General features: G+C 34.4%; 2 protein-coding genes across 4 annotated transcripts; both read right to left on the bottom strand.

Moving 5' to 3' along the window:
* Positions 1–306: 306 nt before the first annotated feature.
* LOC140780592 (protein NEGATIVE GRAVITROPIC RESPONSE OF ROOTS-like) lies at positions 307–2,324 on the bottom strand. Of its 3 annotated transcripts, none has more exons than XR_012107541.1 (7): positions 2,121–2,300; positions 1,979–2,043; positions 1,800–1,878; positions 1,145–1,695; positions 855–1,004; positions 677–725; positions 307–592 (listed from the first exon to the last, which is right to left on the bottom strand). XR_012107541.1 is itself a non-coding variant. In XM_073126235.1 (7 exons), the coding sequence occupies exons 2-6, from the start codon at positions 1,982–1,984 to the stop codon at positions 706–708; spliced, it is 819 nt and encodes a 272-aa protein (XP_072982336.1). In that variant the 5' UTR covers positions 1,985–2,043; positions 2,121–2,324; the 3' UTR covers positions 307–592; positions 677–705. The 3 variants fall into 3 exon arrangements, 2 of the variants coding, with proteins under 2 accessions (XP_072982336.1, XP_072982339.1); XM_073126235.1 differs by having other exon boundaries at positions 855–1,017; positions 2,121–2,324; XM_073126238.1 differs by having other exon boundaries at positions 855–1,017; positions 1,818–1,878; positions 1,979–2,121.
* Positions 2,325–7,896: 5,572 nt separating this feature from the next.
* LOC140781385 (uncharacterized) lies at positions 7,897–23,517 on the bottom strand. Its single transcript, XM_073127336.1, has 13 exons — positions 23,019–23,517; positions 20,554–20,703; positions 20,238–20,450; positions 20,034–20,123; positions 18,900–19,016; positions 17,597–17,866; positions 17,176–17,332; positions 15,526–15,603; positions 15,228–15,328; positions 13,115–13,285; positions 11,849–11,923; positions 9,565–9,660; positions 7,897–8,351 (listed from the first exon to the last, which is right to left on the bottom strand). Exons 1-13 carry the CDS (start codon positions 23,421–23,423, stop codon positions 8,013–8,015), a joined length of 2,262 nt encoding a protein of 753 aa, XP_072983437.1. The 5' UTR covers positions 23,424–23,517; the 3' UTR covers positions 7,897–8,012.
* Between the last annotated feature and the right edge of the window lie 471 nt (positions 23,518–23,988).

Below are 23,988 nucleotides of genomic sequence, written 5' to 3'. Positions count from 1 at the left end.
AAGGGTTGTAGGTATAGATAGGAGAATTGAAAGGCCTAATTAACAATAATTTACTATACTAGTGAAAGCACATTGGCATTTGCCAAAGTTGTAGAATTTTGCTTTATGTACACTCTTATCCCTCCTGAATGGCACAAACTTACAAACAGTTGCTGGGCAGGAGACAATTAGCTACTGTTGGCATCTCTATCAGATAAGCAAGTTGTTTTGCTTCATTAGGTAAGAGGCATGCACCTACTGGCATAAGTTTGGATTCTTTCGTTCGAGTGACTGCAACTCAAGCAAGTCTTTGAATCTATTCTGAGATAAGTCCCAAACAACTCCTTGTAAAGAGTATATATATCTTTCAGAGTCTGACATCAAAATTGACAGCCATTTAAGATGAATTCTCGCCGTATACGATGTAAAAGTTTAAAATGCAGAACAATGTATGCCATTTGCCACAAGAAATTAAAGATCTCTCATAAGCACTCAAAAGTTCAGTCAGCTGAGAGCACAACATCAATGTTTAATTATGGCGCCGTCGGGCTTCTTTAAATTCCAAGCATGCATCATATATCGACCACGACCACTAGCTTGACTTCCTTTTTATCTGCAAACCACGTCGCATGATGAATAAGAAAGTTTCTTTGAAACTATAACAAACTTAAAAGAAGAGTTCGGTTTGGAGTCTCACCATTCAATATCAACACAAGGGCAGCTTGCTTAGATCTCTAAGACAATATCTGAACACAATGGGAAGAAAATATTAAGAAGAAGAAGAAGAAGAAGAAGAAGAAGAAGAAGAAGAAGAAAGAAAGAAAACAAATAAGTTTGCTAAAATGCATTCAGAAACTGTCTGCATTTTGACTTACACTCTGAATCAGTCTTGACCCATTTACATCCATCCTCATCTTTTTCTTCCTTCCTGCTATGATGCTTCATTTTGTCCGTAGGTTTATTTTCCAAGTACTTCTTCGTCGACATTGAAGCAGATGTTTGAGGATATATTTTCTTCTGAAGAACTGTTCTCAAAATCTTTCAGGAAAAAAGAAAAAGGATCAATCTGGTATATATATATATATATATATATATATATATATATATATATATATTAAAATATGAATAAATCAGGTTTAGGATTGATGTTTGCATCAGTTCATACCTTATCCATCCTAGAGTGTGGAATAGGATCCCTTAAGCTGATCGGACTTGGAGCAAAGCCACCTCTCCATGCCAATATCTTCTTGAGAAGAATTGCGAGAGATCCTTGCTTAATTGCACTAGGGTTTTTGGCTAGCAAATCATTTGCCTTGCTTAACATGATCTTTGTGTTGGGTGAGATATCGATCTCACCATTCTCATTGCTATCCAAATCACTGCAGAATTTCTCGCAAGAGGTTCGATCCACATCCAAACTCGAGGGGCAATTCAGAAACCTATTCAGTGGAAGATTAGCTCTCTCTTCTTCTACACTCTCTGATCCTTCCCTGCTACTGCATTTCACCGGCCTCCGGCTCAGAAGCTTCGTTAGCTCTTCTTGCAACTTCTTCACTTCTTCTAGAGTGAAGCGATCTGGTAGTTCTTGCGACGGACGCGAATCTTGCTTGATTCGTTCTTCTTCCTGCGTATCTTTGTTACCGAACGTTCCAATCGACAGCAAAGATTCTGGCCAGTCGTCGAACTCTTCTTTCCGAGATTCTGGAACGCACGTATCTAAAGAAGCACACCATAGTGATCAAAATGCTAGTGTTAAAAGATCAAATCTTTTAGACTAACAAAAAAAAAAAAAAATACTCATTCTATTCAGAATTGCTTACGACGAGCTGAGCTCGTACCGACTTCAGATCTTCTCTTCTCTTGCCTGCCATTGAACTTGTTCTGCACCCAGTTCAAGATCTACGCCAAATAAAATAAAACCATAACTCCATCAGAAATTTTTTAAGACAATTAATAAAGCCACCCTCATTGCAGCATAAAGGAGCTTCTTCTCACTTACCCTCATAACTGGGAGCTATCAAAAGAGCACCTTTGATGATCAGAAGAAGAGAGGTATGAAGGAATCTATAGAAGAAAAAAACAATAATAATAAAAAAAAAATACTTCCCCAAAAGGCGTATAACTTTAGCTTAATTTGTTACCAGGATCCTTTAGGCCATTGGGGTTAAATAGATTGATGGCATAAAGTGCTACAGAAACCCATGGAGGAATTCTACTGGTCTAAATGCGTATTGTACGGTTCAAGTTCCTATGTTTGGACTCTTGAGTTGAATCTGGAAAACTTCCTCTATGCTCTCCCAATTCGGCCAACACTTTCCATTAGCTTATCTACAAGGTAAAAACTCTTATAAGCTTGTATTAATGTCCAAGAAGAAATAATAATAATCCTAAGCTGTCACTCCATCGTGGCAGTCGGCTACTTGGCATCCCTTGATTGCTCCACACCAACAATATCTTTATACATATATAATGTCATCTCATTGGTCTCCACATACACGTACCGCTGGAGTAGCTTAAAAACCGGTTATCCTGTCCCGGCACGTGTGTGTTCCATCAAGGCGGCCCCTTTTATTAGGGTGCCACTTTTTCTTGTACGTCTTTTTACTATATACGGTCTTTTACTTATATCCAGCCCCCATAAAAATACAGTTAAAGACTCGGAAATAAAGTTTCTCACTTTCTCTCAAGAACAGTAAAGATTGAATTTTTATTTTTATTTTTATTTTTATTTTTATTTTTTTAAAAAAGAATCTTTTTCTCCTTCCTTCCTTCCTTCCTTCTTCTAATTTGGATGATATGATTGTACAATCAATCTAGCACAGCAAATTAAGCTTCAAGCTGTTTCCAATTTGAAATATGTGATTGTATACAAGCAGGTATTTGCTTGTCCGCATGCATCCGCTAAGCTAGCTGATACAACTAAACTGATGCGAAAGAGAATCCCTATTTGTCCATATACACTCAATTATATATAAACTACATCTAGGTGGCCTTTTTTGGTTCCAGAGAATAATATTCATGCTATATAAGTTTTAGGTAACTAGCCACCAACTCCAACTCCAACTCCAACTCCAACTCCAACTCCAACTCCAACTCCAACTCAATCATCCCCATTGAGTGATAGGTTTCTTGCAAGGTTACGTGAAGGGCAAGTGGACTGGAAAGTTGAGCAGCACCCAGGTTGGCAGGATGGGAAGAGAAGACAAGAGAAATGTGGGCATGTCCCTCACCAACCCAACCACAAAATGAGCAAAACCCTAATCCTAACCCTACGGGAGTACCCTGCACACCCATTGCCCTATGTGTTTGTCAAAAGCTCACGTGGGTGTGCAGCTCCTGATGTAACATATTTACTGTTAAAAGAGTTATAAAAGAGTATCATCGTCGTTTTCGATTAGCTTAAGCTTTTTAGAGTAGTTAGACTGACGAAGGAGAAGAAGAGATAAAAGATGGATGATGAATGATGAATGATGGCTCAGTCTCCAAACTAAGAGTTTAGCGGCTCACCAAAACTTATAACTCTTATAAGATAATGTCTAATTTTTTTATTTATTATATATGCCTAATTGAAAACAAATTATGAAAAATAAAACTCCTATTTTTTTCACTTGTTCAAATATATGCTCCTATCTGCTTAATTAACAATTATAACAATCGCAATTCTTCCATTTCTACTTTGAGATAGTTAATAATTTGATAATACTAAATCAACAAATGTCCAAAACAATAAACAGATAATTATACTTAGCTTTACAGGACTATCATCATCTTTTACATACATATTCTGAATTTTTTTACATCCACTTAAGTCTTTTGAACTAAAAAGAAAAAATATTCACATCAATCTCCTAATTTATGAGGATGTATGTGAAATAAATAGTGATAGTTTTGAAGGGGCTAAGTGTAATTAATCTTAGTTATTTATTTTATTTTTTTTTTAACCTCCTCTTCGTTACTAGCAAAGATGCTTATTTTATGGGTCTCGAATATCCAGGCCACGCTTGTTCCTTCTGGATAGGACACGTGTCATGGTAGGGTGTGGATCGCACAAGATCTCCTCTTGTCGGGCCAACACTTGTTAGGAACTAGTTATACTCCAATCAGGATTTCCACGGAGTTAATTAAGGCTTAAAAATATTATTATTAAGATCTACGATGCCAAACTTGGACTTAATCCCCATATAACCTCTATAATAAGAGGGGGGTTTAGACATGATTAGCTCGAAGCTAGAGCTCCACTATGGATGCTCGTTAAGTAATGGGAGACTGCCCCGTTGTCCGTTGGTCCACGTATTCCTAATCTGCAATTAAGGATTTAATTAATTAAAATTACCTAAAGTATGGCGTATGACAAAAGATTAGCAGCTCTATTTTAAAGTTTGGAGCGAAGAAAAGAGTACAAATATTAAAGCTTATTAAGTACAATTATTTGGGGATGCTCACAGATCCAAATATTGTCTTTTATTTCATCTTACAAGTAAAGCTCACATTTGGCCTTACAATTATACGGTCTATTATTATTATTATTATTATTATTATTATTATTATTATTTTATCACTTTCACTTTCTCAAAAATAAATAAATAAAATAAAATAAAATAATAAGAATGTTCTTAAACTTCTTTTTTTTTTCATTTTCATGGTACAAGTGGATTTCAAAAGATTCAAGAGAAAATTAGCTTACAGTTTGATATTCAAAGAAGTTTGGCATTAAGGCTACTAATGAAGAAGGTGAAAGGACAATGAGGAGCTATTAATTAAATTAGTCAAAAATTTTAAATTATTTCTAATAAAATATTAATGGAGAGAACTTAGTGATAAATTATTTAAATAGTTTAGGGAGTATATTTGTCCACTTTTTTTAGGGGTTAAATATAATATAGAACAATACTTGAGGGGATTAAAATATAGTTAATTCCTAAAGATTAGAAAAAAATTAGAATTGCAATAGGGTGATTTCTATGATTTAGCTAAAAACACAAAATTTGAATTAAAATAATAAAAAGATAGAGTCAAAATCGCAATAAACATAATCCCTTGAGCCCGCGTTTATTTTAGAAATAATTTTTTTCTATATAAATATTATTTATTAAAATTAGATCTTATATTATAAACTAACATAATTATTAATTTATCCCCGATATCTATCATATTAACCGAATCTATATCAAATCAAAATGTTAAACACATTTCTTTTTTATTTTTTATTTTTGCTATATCACATCAAATATAATTATTATGATCTCATTTTAAGACAATACAAAAAAAAATTATTTATTTTATAATTGATTTTATTTCGAAAAAAAGAATACTTACGGGAGAAGGTAACAGTGGTAGGCAAATAATAAAAAAAATTCTTGAAACCGGAGATGATCTCCATGTGGAGTGGACAAAATGTTAAAATTAAAATTCTAAAGAAATCGAAGGAGTTGTTAATTAATAAGAAGGATCTGGGGCTCCCAAACCCCAAGGAGCCCCATGTGATAACCCAAAGCAAATCTTTCTAACGGAGTTTAGTAGACTAATTAAAACTCGATTACTCCAAAGATACTTTCCTAAACTGGAATATTCATAACTGTAGCATTTTGATTCCGTGCCTATAAATAAATTAAGAATTTTTTTTTAATAAATCACACTCTATATTTTATCTATTTTATTATTCACACTCCGTCTATTAAATTTTTGTAACTCGACTTCTCTACTTTTTTTCTTATAGCTTTTATTTAACATCTTCCTCCTCCGTTAATTTAAAGATTACCATCGAATGAATATTTCGTTATAATATATGAAATAATTTTTTAAATATTTAAATATTCAGAGAAAGATATAGAGAAGAAAAATAGTGGTGATGATATTTTAATAATTTTATCGATATCATTTAGTCGTCAGGGTGTTAAACGAGAATCATAGATAAAAAAAAAGGGTCGAGTTATAAAATCGTCAAAGACAGGAAGTGCATCACAAAATAGATAAAAAAAAAGCTAAGGATATACGCATTTCCACAATGCTCAGACATGGCGTGTCATAATCTTTATCGCAGGATCGAAACTAATTTATTCTGGCCTTGTATTTTTCCAATGATGGAATATTTGGTTGCCTAAGCAGTGACATCGGTGCATACTAAGTGGCCTTAGAGAAATTAAAGTCAAGGTAGTACTTCTAAGTAGGCTTTAGAAACTTTTTGCGAGATTTGATGCGACTTTCTATTTGTACCTATGAATCATATTAGGAATTTATACCCAAAGGATTGTTTAGTTGATAGTATATTATCTTTATACATTAGGTTTTTTTTTAAATATATTTGTTATTATATTCTTTAATATATCACAATTGCCCCCCCTATTTTTTTTTCTTTTTTTGAGTCTTAGAATTATCATTATGGTTAGTTTTGAATAGAATATTTCTAATATATTTCTGTCAGATTTAACAAATATATGTAAATAAGTAAAATATTCTTTTTTATTCAAGGTAAGAATGTAAAGTCTTTATTATTATTTTTTCTTAGAGAAGTGGAAACTTAACGGGTCATAATTAAATCGGTGTTGTTAGGATTCGAATTTGTGGTCTCTTGTAAGACCCATTTGAGCATTATTTCATTGGCAATATTTATTAATAATTTTTGCATCACATAAAAGAAAATTTTGTAATACTATAATATTAGGTAAAATATTGGATAGCTTTTGAATCATTTTGAACAATTTTTGCAACTGCAAGATTGTCTTTTTTTTTTAATCTAAATTCAGTTTTAATCATAATTAGTTAAATTTAACTAATGAAGTATCTTTTTTAAAAGAGTACAATGATTTTAGTGATAATTATGATATTTTAAATAATGTAATGGTACAGTTTCAATTATGTTAAAATTGCTAAGAACTAAATTTTGCATGAAATTTTACAATGCCAATCAAATTTAGATGACGTACTTTTTGAAAGAAAAAAAAAAGATATTCAAACTAACAACTATTGTTCAAGAGTGTTGCTGCGAAGGAGACAACTTGTGCAAGTTGCTTAGAAGAATTTATAAAAGTGCATGTTGATGTTGGTGATATCTTTATACTTAAGCAGGTTTGGGATCAACACAAGGTGAGGTTATCATTTGTACATTAAACACTACAAATATGGTACTTTTGTCAAGAAGACACTACAAATATAGTACACAAGTAGTTATGCACATACGTTTTCCTGATGCATTCTTGAAGAGAGAGCTGATAGGATTAATTGAACAAGTAGGAAGTCCAAGTTGCCAAAAAAATAAACAAAAATAAAGCATAAATGCATGTAAACAAGTGATTCAGGTAATATTTTGTATCAGGATTTGTGATATCCCTTGATGAACTCCGTGCTTTTAGCACTTTTGAGAGAATTCTCATTGGTTCGTCATCGCCGATCGCGTGTATACTAATTGATACTCAGTTTCTTGAAAAATTTAATCAAACAAGAGTTAGTAGTTTTTAATCAAGAATATGAAGTCAAAAGCAATAGTTAATCTACATGAAACCGATAACTTTCTCGAAGGATGCTGACACATAGAGTGGGACTAGAACTTTGCAAGTTGCTGAGGTGCTATAAGCCACTTGGGTAATATCTGTACATCATGGCACAAAGTTGCAGAACTGTAAATTAAACTGCTGCCATGAACAAGTTGCCTTACAACTATTGCTTCACATTAGAATCATAGATCTCAAATTAACGGACTTTAACAATAAGAAATAACCTGATCATTGTATCAGTGCAACCAGTAGCAAGCTATCTGTAATAATACTATTCTTCTCTCTGCACTTTAATAGGTAAGGCGTCTGAGAATTAAGGAAATTTACCATAGTATTTGGATATATCACCATTCACTGAGATTAGATTGAGATTTGACGCAGATTAGGATAAATACTCAGTAATGCAGTAATTTATTATGAGAACATCTTGAGAGAAATCTATGTGAACATTATTTATAGGCGACGGTCAAATATACACAAAGCAATTACAGTATGTCACACACATCCCTGATCACCAAAACAGCAGATAGATATACAAAATCACTAACCGGAGCCATCACAGCATAGTTCTGTGCAGCACTCGGAGCAGGCAAGACATGAGAGAGCGCCACAGAACTGTGTCATTGCAATAACACACTGATCATTTAGCTTTGAGCATGCCTTTATGAAGCACATGCAGCAACAGCAGTCAGCTAGGCGGCCACAGCAGTTCACAGCTTTATTGATGACATTGAAAGTCCCGGTCGGCTTTTGCTCTCCAAATCCTGCTGGGAGATTTTCCACAGTTGCAATTATATTTCCAAATCCAACAGTTGGACCCCGCACAAATGCCAGCAATCCTTCTCTAAGGCCTTCATCCTTTCGTGATTGATACCTCTTTACCTGTTCCATTATGTCAGTCGTATCATATGAGAGTCAAGCTGTAGATTGATTCCATTTGGATCTTTGTAGAACACTTTGAGAAGCACTCCAAATTTATAATTTGAGAACATATCTTCTTTAAGAAAGGTAATCAAATCAGAAGTCAAATGCATGTTGGTCCAAACTCAAGAAACTAGAAGGATCTAGCCAACTAAATGCACAACCTCACACACTAAATATATGCTGGAAGAGCACCATCCAAACATAAAACTTGTTGGATCTGTAAATAAATGGTTACATATACAGGAGATAAAACTGCATGATGAGGGGGATATTAAATTATTAATCAAGCAATCTTTTCCTATGGTTCAGAGACAATACAACCAGCTTGTCAAAAGTAGAATATGAAACAACATGAATAAGGTGATACGATGAAGCACAGCAAGAAAACTGAGAGTAAATAAATAAGATAAAAAGTACGATGAAGAACAACAGGCGGCTGGTTTCACTTGAACAGATTCTAGTGGTATCCTACTATATACATATTCATGTAACAGTGCAGGGAGAGACTAAATATGGTGATTTAGGGGCTCAAAAGAGACAAAATACGGATATGCATCTGTTTCTAAGCCATGAAAAATCTGGGCCTGTTAAATGGAGGTTAGTACGAAACCCTGCAACGTTCAGAAAGAATGAAAGATCATACTAGGAGCTTACACTCACACACATAACCAAATACAAATGTAAATGTACACAACAATGTGAACCAATCACGTGGACATATAATGATTTCATTGTGCATGCACCTGATTACACTTTCATGTATTTGTATCTCATTTGTGCCGATAAATTTGGTCAACAGACCCTTTTATCACGAGTACCAATATAGCTACCCATAGCTTTATGCATAATGGTATTGAGTCGGCTATGAAGAAGCCAAATTTGAGAAGGATGATGAATTTTTTTCTCATATTTTATGACCAGATAAAGGCATCTAGTACTATGACTATAGTTAAATTTATTTCCCACTAATGCTCATTTGAACTTTGGTAGAAGAATTACAACTCATCTAGTTTCTAATACAAGAAAACTTGATTCAACATTTAATAGAACATGAGCAAATGCTCCAATAATTCGCACACTTCTTTAAATCATATGATTGCAACGTTGGTTAAGACTGAAGTTGAGGACTACTGCAATATCTGGGCTAATATGCACAGAAGTTGAGGACTACCTGCTTTAAATTGTCCATCTCTTCTGAGTGACTCTGAAGTAGGACCATACATGTATACTCTGAAGGAATGGAACTTTGGATACTCAATTTAGTAGCCTACACAATTTGGAAACAGAAGTACATATTAGAGAAGTAGCAGCATTTAATACCACATATGATGCACAAAAGTTGTTGAGCAGATGTGGTATTCAGGAACTTGCTAGGAAACTTAAAAAGTAGAAAGCAGCCACACTATTGAAAACTTCAGGAGCGAATAGTTTCTTTCCAACAGGTAGAGTTTAACAAAGTCAGATATAATAAGGGTTAAGCAGCTGTAGTGTTCAAAACCTTACACAAATATGGAAGATAACACTCTTTGACAAGATCAGCTGTCACATGTTTACTTCTAACAAGCAAAGTTCCATTCAGCTTAATCTAATGGTCAGATATTTAATCACATCATGAGAAAGGAAAAGGACTTTTAACTGATCGACAAGGTTTTAGTTGCAACACAGAAAATAAGAAGATACAACAGTGTACAGTCTTCAGACTTTGTTCTCAATAGGTCAGAGAATTTTTCTTGGGAAGTACGTTGCTCTCGCCTAGTGATTTCTTGGCATTTCTTGTCAGTTGTCTCTCAGCATATATGTAAAATAAGAGGTTACAGGCTTACAGCAGAAGGTTGATATTATTATTTTCTTTTTTTTTTCTTTGTGGAAGAAATGGGAGTCCAAGCTATGACACCAACCTCTTGAATAAGCAGAAGTATCATTCCTAAAACAGTTCATGAGTCAAAGAATTCATCGAGTTACTATTTCAGTGGCAACTACAAGCAAAAGAAGGCAAAAAGACCAAGTCCAGTATCTGTTTGTTCTGATCTTTACATGAAATAAAATGCATATTGTAACATCACCTTCGCGTGCCTGCATAAACCAAGTGTTTCAAAGACCATCGCAAGGATAAAGTACAATGAAGCACGGACACCTCTCCCAGGAGGAGGTGTCTGACACATGTCTGGAGTATCCACAAAAAAAAAAAATATTGGACATTGTTGGGACATGAGCAGAATTTTGGATAATGTTTAACGGGTCGGTTTGGGTTCGGTCAAATATTGTTAACCCGGATCCAAACCCGATAAGAAAAAGTAAAACCCAAATTGTCGTCCTCACCTTCATTGTTGAGTGACGAATCGATGATCGAAGCCCTAAAACCCTCCGGCTGTCGAGCGACGATCCAAGGCGCGACGGGCTACTAAGCGAGCGTGACGGCTGACGGGCTGAGCACAGCGAGGACAACAGGTTCTTCTCTCTATCTCTATCTCTGTCTCTTCCTCTCTCCCTCCCTCCCTCTCATTCTCTCTGTCTGTCTCTCTGTCTCTTCCTCCCTCCCTCCCTTTCTCTCATTCTCTCACTGTCTCTCTCTCACTCTCTCGTTGTCTCTCTCTCTGTCTCTTCCTCCCTCTTTCCCTCTCTGTCTCTTCCTCCCTTTCTCTCATTCTCTCTCTCTGTCTCTCTCTCTCGCTGTCTCACTCTCTCGCTGTCTCTCTCTGTTAATCTTAAATTTTAACTTCTATTTTTAATTCTAATTATGCGATAAACTATTAGTTATTTTAATTGTAATTAGTGTGATAAATTGTTAGTTATTTTAATCTATGTTATTAAATTATTAAATTATATTAAAGCTTCTCTCTCTGTTAAATTATTAATCTGCTAATACATCTCTCTACTAATGTAGTTTTATTGCGATTGAAGAAAAATGAATACTGAAAATAGTCCTGAAAAATGAATACATATCTCTATTAGATTGCAAACTTTTACTAAATTGAAGAAAAAATGAATACATATATCTCTATTAGATTGCAAACTTTTACTTTAGATGTATCAATAATATATATATATATATATATATTTATTTATTTATTTCGACATGTCCTATGCTGTGTCCGTGTCCTATATTTTCAAAATTTATCTTGTCGTAGTATCCGTATCGTGTTGTGTCCGTGTCCCGTGTTCGTGTCCGTGCTTCATTGATAAAGTAAGGATGTAGATAATTATTACACAAAGTATTCCAATAGAAATTAACAAAGAGGTCATAAAGGTAAATTGAACAACTCAAAGATCCTTGCTAAATGTAGATTACTGAATGACTACATACATGGCATATTATATCATTGTCCAAACTCCAAACATGATTATGGTGACACTTACTCAGTAAACAAGGTATATGACTGATCACTTGCATCACAAAGACAACCTAGATAACAGCTGATTCTTAAGTACAAAATATAAAGCTGACTGCAACTAACCTTTTCCTCAGGTTGTTTGCTTTCAGAAAACCATGCCTGTGCTGTAAGAAGATCAATTTGTTGCTTTGCAAGAACCTGTGACAATGTATTTCAGTTAGAGATGCCATTGAAACAGCATCAACAATAAAGCCTTAATTCCTAAATATTTGGAGTCAGCTAGTTACAGAAATCATTATAAATGTTACAAAGGCAGGCAAGACTGAGTACATAAAGGTTTCTACATTAGATTAGAAAAAATTGAAAACTGAATCAACACAAAACTATAACAGATATTTTGTGATGCAGCAAGCTATTCTTCTGTTAACAAGCCAAGAAGTTTGATATTGGAACTCCAACTCCAGGTAATATGGAGAAACAAGTATTTCCTGAATCAGGGAAAACATCTTGCTTTACGTATTAGCTAGATTTGAGAACTTCTATAATGATTAACCATTCCATTCCTGGATGTTCTTTGGGGCACTATATCTGGAATCTGGAGAAACCTTTATTAGAGTCTACTCCAGTGCTGAGTTGAAGAATATGATAAAGTATCTAAAAAGATCATATTTGCACTAGCTGCTCATCAGAGATGATATCCATACCAGATATATATATATATATATATATGTATACAAGTATGAATAGATCATATTTGCAGTCTACTTGTCGTAGTACTGTCCAGCAGATACGAAGGAAGGACTGTCTACTATTAATGCGTTGCCATTAGGCCAGATATGATCGATGCACACTAGCTTAAATCTGCTGTAAAATTATGTTCAACTAGTTTTGATAGAACCGATCCTTCTCTCAAAAATAAATATTATTGTTTCTAGATTGCTGTCACCAGCAAGTAAAACCCTGTTTGCGTGACAAGTTCAAGTCCTTTGTTTTTCTGCATAAAAGAATTGGTGACTGCATCTGATGTAAACTTCCTCTTAGGTTCTATGAACCTAACAGACAAAATTTCTTGATTTACTTATTCCACCAAATTCAAGCTGAATTGTTGTTCACAAAATACTGCTTATGCTACTTTAACAAATAATAATGTAATATAATTGGCACAAAGCAAGCAAACTCTTTGGCTTTTCTAATGGATGTGAAGTTAGCAAGAGATTCTACTACATCTAAAGTGAAGTAGATAACGTATTCCCTGATCATGCTTTTCAGACAACAGAATAATAGCAAATAAGTATCCTATGAACGAAATTCATAACTGGCAAAAGGTAATATGCAGGTCAATTGAAAAAAAATGGAATCTTCATTAGAAATTAGAGATCAGAATCTTACTTTTTCAAGAGGTATATCCTTTGCATTTTGGACCATTAAATCAATAGAAAGATCGCTCATGTCAGCCAACCTACCTTTGACTTTAAGAGAATCTGGAAACTTGCCTTGATATCTTCCAGATACAAACAATGGGCATCCCACTGAAAGATCAGGTATATGGCATGGGTAAACCTGAAAGGGATATAAACTGGTTTTCAACAAACATATTCATATTAAGAGGGGGTTATCGGTTTTTCATGTTATATTGATAGAAAATGCATACGATGTGGTGCATAAAAGTAAAAAAAGTAAGTCAACTGATAAATAGTAGGTTATTTATATTTGTCAAATTTCACCACTACATTGTGTATTCTGGTCAAGGTTCCAAAAATCGGTATCGGGATCGGGATCGGCCGTCCAGAAAAACGATACGTATCGGCCGTATTGGCCGTATCAGTCGTATTGGCCGTATCGGCCGTATCGGCCGCCTGTATCGGATCAGACTATTTTAATTAAATAAAATTCTAAATATTATTAAAAATGTTAAGAAATATCTAAAAATTTAGAAAAAATTATAAGAAATAATAATTACTCACATATAAAGCCTAAAAAATAAAAATCTCTCTTCCTCCCTCTCTTCTTTCTTATCTCTCTAACTGTTAGTTTGAAATATCCATTCTCTCCCATACTTTTTTTTCCTATCTTTCTCTCTCTCTTATCTTTCCGTCTCCCTCACTCTCTCTTTCTTTTTTTTTCTCTCTCTTTCTCACCCTCTTTTTTTTAATCTTTCCCTCTCCCTCACTCTCTCTTTCTCACCCTCTTTTTTTTTATCTTTCCCTCTCCCTCACTCTCTCTTCCTTTTTCTCTCTCTCTCTCACCCTTTTTTTTTTAATCTCTCTCTCTCTCTCTCTCTCTCTCTCTCTCTGTGTGTGTGTGTGTGTGACAGCTGCTGTCAGCAGCAGCTGACAGCTGCCTACTGCAGCCGCTTGCAGCAACAGCTGTCTGCTGCTGTTGCTGCTGCAGGCCGAAACCAGCCAATCCCGGCTGGTTTCGACCTGGATCAGGATCGGCTATAGCCGATCCCGATCTGTTTCGGCCGATCCCACTCGAGATCGGTTGAAACTAGAATCCTTGATTCTGGTTGAATTGTAATGAGAGTTTGAATTTATGATCTATTTTTAGACTCAAATGAAAGGCCTAGGCTAGAAATATATTTTTACTATACCTGATTTTAAGTTTGTAATCTTAATTCATTATAGTTCTATTTTCAACTATGATACCTTCTAATGAATATGTTTGATGTCTGCTCCCCCTTCCTTTTTGACCTAGTCTCAAAATAGTTAGAAATCAAAGTCGGTACCAAACATGCTCTGTTTTTACTTTTTACATCTCTTCTTGAAAGAGAATTGGCACCAATGGGTTACAAAAATCATATGGTTAGATGCTATGTTACAAAGAGAATTGAAAGATGGGCAACTCACCCAATTATATCGAAAAAAAAGGATGCCAAACAAGCCTTCTTAATCTGATCATGACCACAAATAAATGATATGTTACATCTCTTGTTCCACATGCCAGGTATGGACCTATTCCCCCTAAGGTGTAGAGCAAGGCCTGGGGGGTTGGTCTTTATGTAGAAAAGCAACAGACTCAGCTAAAACTGAGTCAATCTGATCATTCAGAAAATTAGGGAATTTTTCCTAAAATGTTGGTAAATGGAGCAGAATATTTTTTCTTAAAATGAGGAACTTCATTTGCAATCACCATTCATTACCTTGAAAGCTACCTTCCCCAATTATGAAGTATGTTAAAATTTTATTTGGGATATTGAGGTATTATGCTTATAAGTTATAAGTGTTTATCACAAACTGATTAACCTCTAGTGCTGTTAAATTCTGCTTCTTTTTATGTGTCCTAATTTGTATAGAAATGTAGATCTTGTGTTATTAATAATTAGTAGTCATGTAATAATAAATATACCACAAATCCACGATAATAAAAAAACATTGATGTGTGCGTTGGGCGAGTAAACATAACGTATACGATGTGTAGTTTGATAATTTCTTGCCCTTCTCCTATATTATTGACAGCATAGGTAATGACCAAGGAAGAATCACTTGCAGCAAAAGAGTACCTCAAATTCATCAAGATGGTTAAAGGCATCAACAGTGACATTTGCCAGTATTCCACTCCAAGCTCTACTAAACCATCTCTGCATTTGATCTTCAATTGAATCTATTTTAAGAAACATAAAAGTCATTAGCTTAGAAGTTATGTGACAATAATAAATTCGAGGAAAACTAATTGTACTCATATATGGCCAACTAATATACATGAGGGGTGCAAAAAGAAAAACCTTAATCATAGTATAGCAATAACCCAAACATGGATAAAGATTAATGATCTCGGCTTTATTAAAGAATGTAACTGACCTGAATCATATGCAGATCCATACTGCCCCCTACCAATAGTTGCCAACATACGCAAGAAATAGTGGTTGCAATAAGAACCTAATTTTTTTTTCCCAAAGAACAACAAGATCATGAGTTAGAAAGGGTATCTAACTATCTATCAAGAAGTAATTACTTATAACAGGGCCAAAATGTAAATAGAACTGATAACTAAAATATATGTCAGATATTTGTCTTCCCAATTGGACAACAAAATTGAACTTGAACAGGCACGAGCATCACCAAAACATTTAAAGAATTTTTTTAAGAGAGAGAACATGTGGTGCATTTTCAAATAATGCTGTCCAGACCACAAAAGTTCCCTGAAAAATTTAACTCATATACAAATCAAATAGATTAAATGCTTACTGATTTGCTAAAATATGATTATACAATATATATAGCATGAATCCCAAAATCAGTCGATCCGGATTGCGATCGGCCATAACCGATCTCGATCAGACCGGTTTCCGCCAGTTTCGGCTATCTCAACTATATTGTCTAAAAACAATAATAGCAGCTGAAATTAATTTTTTTTAACATTCAGGTCGAAACTAAAATGTATTTAACCTAGAAGACATTAATAATTGATGTCATCAACTGTTTTTTTTCAGTTTTTACTCTCTATCTCTCACCATACTCTTCTCTCACTCTCAACTTCACCGAGTTCATTTGACGGTAGTTCCGGTGAGCCTCTCTGGCTAGTCCACATTTTGGTGAACTCGGATGAGTTTTTTTCTCATTTTTTTTTCTCTTTCTCATTCACTTTTTAACTTCTCTTTTTTTATTGCTATGGAACAACAGTGAAGAAAGATCTCTCTTCATGTTATTTTGCAGTAATAATTTACGAGTAAAAAATTTTATCTAATTCAAGTTGAAATTCGTTATAGTTTTAAGTGAGTTCTTTCTTTAGTTTTAAAATTCATGTGACTAATTTTTATTTCTTATTTTTCTGATACTTTTTATAAATTTAAAAAAAAAGTCTACATTTTAAATAATATTTAAAATTTTACGTAATTAAAAATATTTTTATCCGATATGAGCTGCTAATACAACCGATATAGTCGATATGGCAAATACGTACCATTTTTTCTAACGGTCAATCCCGATTCTGATACCGAGTTTCAAAATCTTGATATATAGTTTCATCAATCTATACTAATGTTTTTAATGAAAACAATCTTATCTATATTGATTACTCCTTTCCTGAGTTATAATTACTGCCTTCTGTTACAATCACTATTGTGCAAATATCATGATAGTCAACTGCATTAATTAAGCATGTAGTGCATTGTCTATGAGTAAAAAAGTCTTAAGTTCTTGATATATACCAATATACTGAAAGTATGCAGTGTTATGCTCTCTCTCTCTCTCTCTCTCTCTCTCTCTCTCTCTCTCTCTCTCTCTCTCTCTCTATATATATATATATATATATATATATATATGTTAATGTTTTAAGAAATCAATAATCCTATCGAAAGAAACCTTCATTACTTCACAACAAAAGTTGATTTTATAGTAGTAGTAAACTACATTAATTAAACAGTTGTAAGCCAGATCAATGAACAGTTACAGCTTACAAGTTTGAGAACATATCTAGATTGACAAGGACAGTACTGATTAAAAAATTACCTATGCCAAAAGTAGAAATCCGAGGGGCAATAAATGCAGTACTTGTGACCTGAGTTCTAACTGTAGAACAGATTTGCCGTTCATCTTCAACAGCTCCATCAGTTACGAGGAAAATTTGAGGGAGAATATCTTGATTATTCAATAGTAAACCCATTGCCTAGTAGAAACAAAAGGAAGCAAGAACATTCATAATACTCGGTAAGAATCATTAATCAAGAATAATTGGATTGTTAATAAACAATTATTAAAAAGAAAATGAAGCAAGCATATGAATAAATAACATGAAAGAAAAAACAAATCTGCATTAAGCATGTAGAATATATAATGTTCTAAGTCTTGTATGAAATCAAAGAACTTCAAAAATAAAAAACAAGGACACTATCCCCAAGTAATAAACAATTTACCATTAGCAATGCCATACCTCATTTAAGGAGTGCATAATGTCTGTCCCGCCTTCTGCAACAAAGGTTGTACTCATCCAATTGTTGGCATTTTCTACCATATCCTCAGTTGCTGGCTGTAAACATGAAGAGAATGACCTTAACTCATCATTGAAGGCTATTATATTGAAGTAGTCTTCATGGCAAATCTCTAAGAGGACCGCAGATAATGCATTTCTAACACTCTCAAGAGGTTTCCCTTGCATGCTTCCACTTGTATCAATGATGAAAACAACTCCCCTTCTGAATACCTATTTTCACGGATCATATGAGACAACATACAGATGAAGCTTTCATCACAAAAGAGACATAAAGGTTATAATCATGTAAAAAATTTAGTCAAGCATTATTTAAGATATAAATATATAATGAGTTGGCTACCATGTGAAGATGGTGATGACGTCTCAGAAATATCTTGAGAAATTGCAGAGAATAAAATATACGATATGCAGGTGAAGTGTAACACAAACTGAAAAAATGGTGGTAAGAATTAATCTATCATCCATCAATGTTCTTTTGCAGGTCTCTCGAACAAAGAAATAGTTGGATGTCATTTTGCAAAACCATTTCCAGACAGTTAATTAAAATACAAAATTAATGATTCAGAAGTGGGAGCATAAATTTTAAGTTGCCAAGAAATATCTAGTAATATGCGTCTAGTTCAGTAGAAATAAAACTCTACTTCACTTAGCTCTTGTTTTGCATTTCGTTGATGCTCCTCAAATTTTAATTCTATGTTAGAATGCATTGAACTACAAGACCATCTAATGAGTAGAAGAAAAGAGAAAATTGGTCCCATTCTGTCAGATGGTCTGATTTCAGTTCAGGAAATGTTGGAACCCTGTCCATATTGAATTCATGTCATGTGGTTTCTTAGAAATGGTTGGCGCAGAAGAACCATTATAGAAAGATGGAGGAACCACAATAATGATATTGTGGCGTACAAAATTATCAGCAGAGTTTCACACCCTAAGGATGGTGATCCTCCATGGAATGGAATATTTACCATAGTTTAAGCGGTTTAGGCCATTGCAATCACGAGCATAAAATAAAATGAATTAAATTAAATCACATTTAAAAAAAAGTATGATGATAAGATATTTCTTTAGATGCTTGTTTTGTTGCCAATTGGGTCTTTATGAACCTTTGGTCAAGATATTAGGCCTTTTATCATATATAATTGGATATCGGACAAGCATTTATGCATGACTTTAGGAAAAAAGGTGTAGTCACAATACTGTAACTCAAATAGCTCAGCTAGAGAGAACCAAAACATGGGTGCACCTTTCTGTTCTGGTTATTTCCTGGAAAAAGAAAAAGGCAGAATATATCTCTCTGATCATTGTCATTCACTGATGGAGACTGTACGAGTATACTGCCAAATATATCACTTGAATATACCTGTAAACATGTGCATGAGTAAGAAGAAAAAAGAAAACACATCAACGTAGGAGAAAAACAAAGCAAGCATGCACAATTCAAACTCCAAAACAATTTTCAACAATTTGCAAAATAAAGAGAATCTTCAATCTTGAGTGGTAGGATCTTTCAAATGAGCTCTTAGAAAATGTACAATTTGCAGGTGTTTGTATTTGTATGATGCATCTCTTTTACTGCTAACAATTGCCTATGGAAGACAATGTGGGTAGCACAGGCCGTAAGGATTTAAACCATCTTATTTATTAATCATTATATGAAACAAAGGCTTCCACTACTACTAAACTACCTTGCCTTGATCTTTATTAAGTAATCATTATCCAGAGTTGGATTCAATCATATTACAATTGTTTCTATGATTACCTGTCTTTTTTACTTGCATCAACTTAATCTTCATTAATTGATGTCTTTCACATGTCTAAAAATTCCAGAGCTAAAATTTCTATTTAAATCAAAAGGATGATCAAGACTTTTTGATCATAGTGATGATATACAAGACATTTTGTTACACAGGCTAAAATCTCAGTTGGTAAGTATGGCAAGCAAAAGGTTGGCTCTTTTCCATCCTTTTCTTCTCGTACTATGGTTACATGCAGCTCAAATGAATATAGAGTCAAGATCATTGACTCTCACAAGTTGTCTACAGGATCCTGGAACATTATGCATCTAATTTCTGCTCATTTTATGCTGTTCTGCTACTCCAACATCATCATACTTACCATCTAATTATAAAAAGGGGTTTTGCTAGCCCACTTGAGGGTTTATAATTACTTTACATAACTACACACTCCAATGTCAGAGCACATGTTAAACTTCACATTCTAACAAGTCTATCAGTTATAGCATAGAAAGCTAATCAAAGCATATGTCACATCAGAAAACAAATTGTTTGCCTCACATTATGACCTTGAGAGTCGAGACAGCATAACATGGGAAGAATATAATCCATAATTAGAATTTAGAAAAAGTAGCCTATCTTACACTATATGAAAAATAGAAATCTTTCCTGGAATAGTTCTCAACAACTTCTTCATATAAGAAAGACAATTTTCCTCCATGGCGACCTTTTTCCTGAAAAGATGAGAAACTAAACCCATCGATTAATAATTAATTGATTAAATTTGGACCTAATACTAAGTTGATGCAAAGGAAAGGTTACAATTAATGTATTGCAGGTGCATTCACCTTTAAAGCATGGCTTGTTCTCTGTAACAGAACTTCCTTCCCAGTCCCGCTATTCACATTCAACTGAATTTTCTCCCTTTTTGCAAATATTTTAGCTAAAGGATTGACGTAATCTGGAAACCGGAAAGGTATGTTGATTGAGAACTGCCCATCTGCGTACAATAGCTTTTGAGTCCATCGGATTTTAAGATCGATATCGGTTCCTCCATTGACCTTGAAACAGGAATATGAATATCTTGAAGAATCAAAATGCAACTGGTGTAAATCTTTACTGATGAAGCAATACAAGGGAGACTAAGATGTATGGATCAATCACCTGGGGAACTGTTAAATAAAAAAATTGGGGTTTCAAATAACCCCCACCTTCATTTTTTGCAATCTTATCCAAGTTCAGATCTCCTGCTTCAACTGTCTGAGATGTAAATGATCTTCTCCCAACAAGGACCTCAACACCTAGAATTGAACCCTGTTAGCCAAACCATACTTAGCTTGAGAAAAATCAATAACATTTACTTAACTTGAAGACAATGGATAACTGCCAAGTTATTAGATAAATCAAATGCTAGAAAAAGTATTATTTCAATAAAGATACAATGAAGGTCATCATCAATCTCCTATGAAAAAATAAAAGGAAAAAATCCATATAATATTTTGGTCCTATCCCAGAGTATTAGAGACTTTATTTGCTTCAGGATTATCTTTTTCCCTATCCTAGATTATAAAACACAATTCTAGTTTAGAAATGAAACATCAAATTATCCCTCTCTAGATTAGAAACACTATTCATCCAAATTAAATATTATACCACATATAAATCCAATTACAAATTTTACTCTTAATTTGATTGAAATTACTTTAAAAATCTTCTCTCCTCTCTCCTACCACCCACATATCCCATTCCTAACACTAAAAATTTTGGCTCAATTTTTTTCACCTATCTCCTCTCTCTTATTACTCACCTAGCTTATTTTCTACTCAAGTATGCGTTGCATACTTACAAATAAATGTTAATATATAGTTATTACATAAATAGATAATAGTAATGCCAAGGTTCGAAAAATCAGAATCGGCCTTCCGAAAAAACGATACGTATCGGTAGCCTAGATCGGATCAAACTTTTTAATTACATAAAATTCTAAATATTATTTAAAAATATAGGAAAACTTTTAAAAATTTAGAAATTTTTTTTACCAAAAATAAGAAAATAAAGAAAAAATTATAGTGCAATAAAAATTAAAAAGAAGAAGATATTAGAAAGAGGGAAGAAAATTAAACAAAAGAAAGAAAAACCATGGTGCAGGGAAGAAGAAGAAAAGAGAAGAAAAAGGGAGAACGTGGAATAAATGAAAGACACTAAGAGAAATAAAGAAATAAATTAAAAAAAATTATATACCGGAGTTCGTCGGAGTTTGCCGGAGCTAGCTCTCTCCGTAAAAAAAAACAATGGTTCTAAATTACTTCCTTCCAATCCTTTCCCAGCGTGGGAGAGAAAAAAAAAAAGAATGACTAAGAGAGTAAGAGAGAAAGTGAGGAGTGAAGGAGAGAAAGAGAAAGAAAGAGAGTTCCGATCCGGATCAGGATCGACCGATTCCGCAAACCATGAGTAATACTGTTGCATAAATATAAAATGATAATATGCAGTTATTACATACATAAAGAATGATAATTATATAGTCATAGTATATATAGATATATAGTCATTGCATAGATAAAGAATAGTAATAGATAATATGTAGTCATTACATACATTGAGAATAATAGTAATCGTTGCCTACATAGAGAATGATAATAGTAATCATTGCACTATATAGATAATAGTAATATGTAGTTATTGCATATATATATACAGAGAATGTTAATATGTCTATATAGTCACTGCATACATAGATAATAACGATGTATATATGGATACATACATGGCATATATAGAGTATAGTACTACAATAGTAATTATATAGTGGTTTAGTCTATTTATCTTGTCAATCCACTTTATATCATATCAAAAGGGATTTCTTTAATTCATATAAGACAAAAGCACAAGTTTCTTTATGTCATATTAAAAATAATTATTATATAATTATATTGATTTACAATAAAAAATTAGAGTATCATACCTTAGAAATATGATTTAAGAGTAAGAATCTAGCTACTCTAAATTTTCCCTTAATCGCAAATCAAATGGGCCCTAATTGATCAATCCATAGCAGGTTGACTAGTTGTTGATTTGTCTCTCCTCAGCAAGATCACAATCCTTTGAGGTTCTTAATTTGAATAGAACCAAATCAAGGGGGTAAAAGAGGGGAAAAAACACACGAAGAAATGGATAAGCTAGTTTTCAGTTATCCGCTTTCACGAAAGGTCAATTTCTTTATTTTCTTGACCAAGTCAAATGAAACTGTTGAGTTGAGTGAATATATAATAACTTATTTCCTACCAACTGAATAGGTAAATATTCAATTAAAAGAGGAAAGAACATAAACGGGTTAGTTTAGTTACTTTGTGTCACTAAGCTCGAAAGCTTAACACGAATAATTGATAGCAAACCTCAACCACTGAAGTTGACCATTATCATATAATTAAACAAGAAAATTGAATAACCAACAAGCTACACAACACATTTAGTACCGCAGCGTTCGAAACAATTTTTTTGGTTTAAGCGAAATATTAGTCAAATAAAAACTTCCCTTATCTAAACAAACAAAACCAACGAATTAAACGCCAGAAATCACGCCTGCGAAAAAAACAAAAAAGAAGGCCAACATCTCCTGGGAAATCGTGCACCTGCTCTCCCATGGGAATTACGAGGCGGCAATCGCAGCTCTTGCTCCTGGTCACGCAGTGGACCCACCACCGCCCTCGCACAGCGACAAACGCCGTGTCGAGAAGGCAATCCACCTCCACGGCAATCTCCTTCATGTGGAGAGGTATCAACGCCGGCGGATCGCGCCTGCCGTGCACGTGCGGCTGGTAGCTCGGGATATCAGGGTTGTCGACAATCGCCGGGTCCCCGATCACCGCATACGCCATCGGGGCCCCCGGGAGGAGCAAATCCAGCGAAGATCGATCCATCCCGCCGGCGGGACATGGCGGCGTGCCGGCGAAGCTCCGATCCTTGCCGGCGGAGATCCGCTTCGCTAGCTTGAGGCCGTCCTCCACGGATCTCGAGAACTCCTCGACGGCCGCCATTCGTTCGATCAAAATACAACGGTAGTGTCGGCCGAGAGAGAGAGAGAGAGAGAGAGAGAAATGGAAGTGATAACGAAGAGGAATCGATTTCAAACGGAGGAAGGAAATTTTAGAAGATGGTATCTTATAATGCGGTGAGAATAAGAAAATTCACTAGACAGCCACACTTGAAACTAATAAAAGAAAATAACTCGATTGGGCAACGCGTGTAAAGTTACGTCAGGTTAGAGTAATCATTTAGCGAATTGGATGAACGTTATTGTATGCAACTAAGCGCAGACAACATCTATGCGAGAAGAGTACATCTACCGTTCATTGCTGTGTATAGGGTGAGATTCTTCTCTTTAAGATCTTCGGAGCCGTTCAGTCGTATAGAAATTATTATCGTTTGATCAACTTTATGCGCTTGGGAATTCGAATGGAGTGGGGATCTTAGGATGACTTTACGCGATCTGGCAAGAAATCCACCACTGTCGGCATTGACTCTTTGACGAGATCGTCTTCGAATGGATGCCCTAACTGCCCGAACGTAACGTCAGGCTCTTCTTTTTTTTATTTTTTAAAT

This window comes from Typha latifolia, chromosome 1, assembly GCF_019914945.1.
Source record: "Typha latifolia isolate L0001 chromosome 1, TyphaL0001v2, whole genome shotgun sequence".
Taxonomy (NCBI): domain Eukaryota; kingdom Viridiplantae; phylum Streptophyta; class Magnoliopsida; order Poales; family Typhaceae; genus Typha; species Typha latifolia.
Note: the sequence above shows the minus strand (reverse complement) of the source record. Positions and strands in the feature narration are given on the sequence as shown.

Coding starts and splice junctions, on each gene's coding strand:
- LOC140780592 (XM_073126235.1), bottom strand. Junction 1,696..1,799: donor CGGTACGAGCTCAGCTCGTC/GTAAGCAATTCT, acceptor GTGCTTCTTTAG/ATACGTGCGTTCCAGAATCT. Junction 1,018..1,144: donor CACACTCTAGGATGGATAAG/GTATGAACTGAT, acceptor TTTTCCTGAAAG/ATTTTGAGAACAGTTCTTCA.
- LOC140781385 (XM_073127336.1), bottom strand. CDS start 23,423: ATGGCGGCCGTCGAGGAGTTCTCGAGATCCGTGGAGGACGGCCTCAAG. Junction 15,329..15,525: donor TGGATCTGCATATGATTCAG/GTCAGTTACATT, acceptor TTCTTAAAATAG/ATTCAATTGAAGATCAAATG. Junction 11,924..13,114: donor AGGATATACCTCTTGAAAAA/GTAAGATTCTGA, acceptor ACATTGTCACAG/GTTCTTGCAAAGCAACAAAT.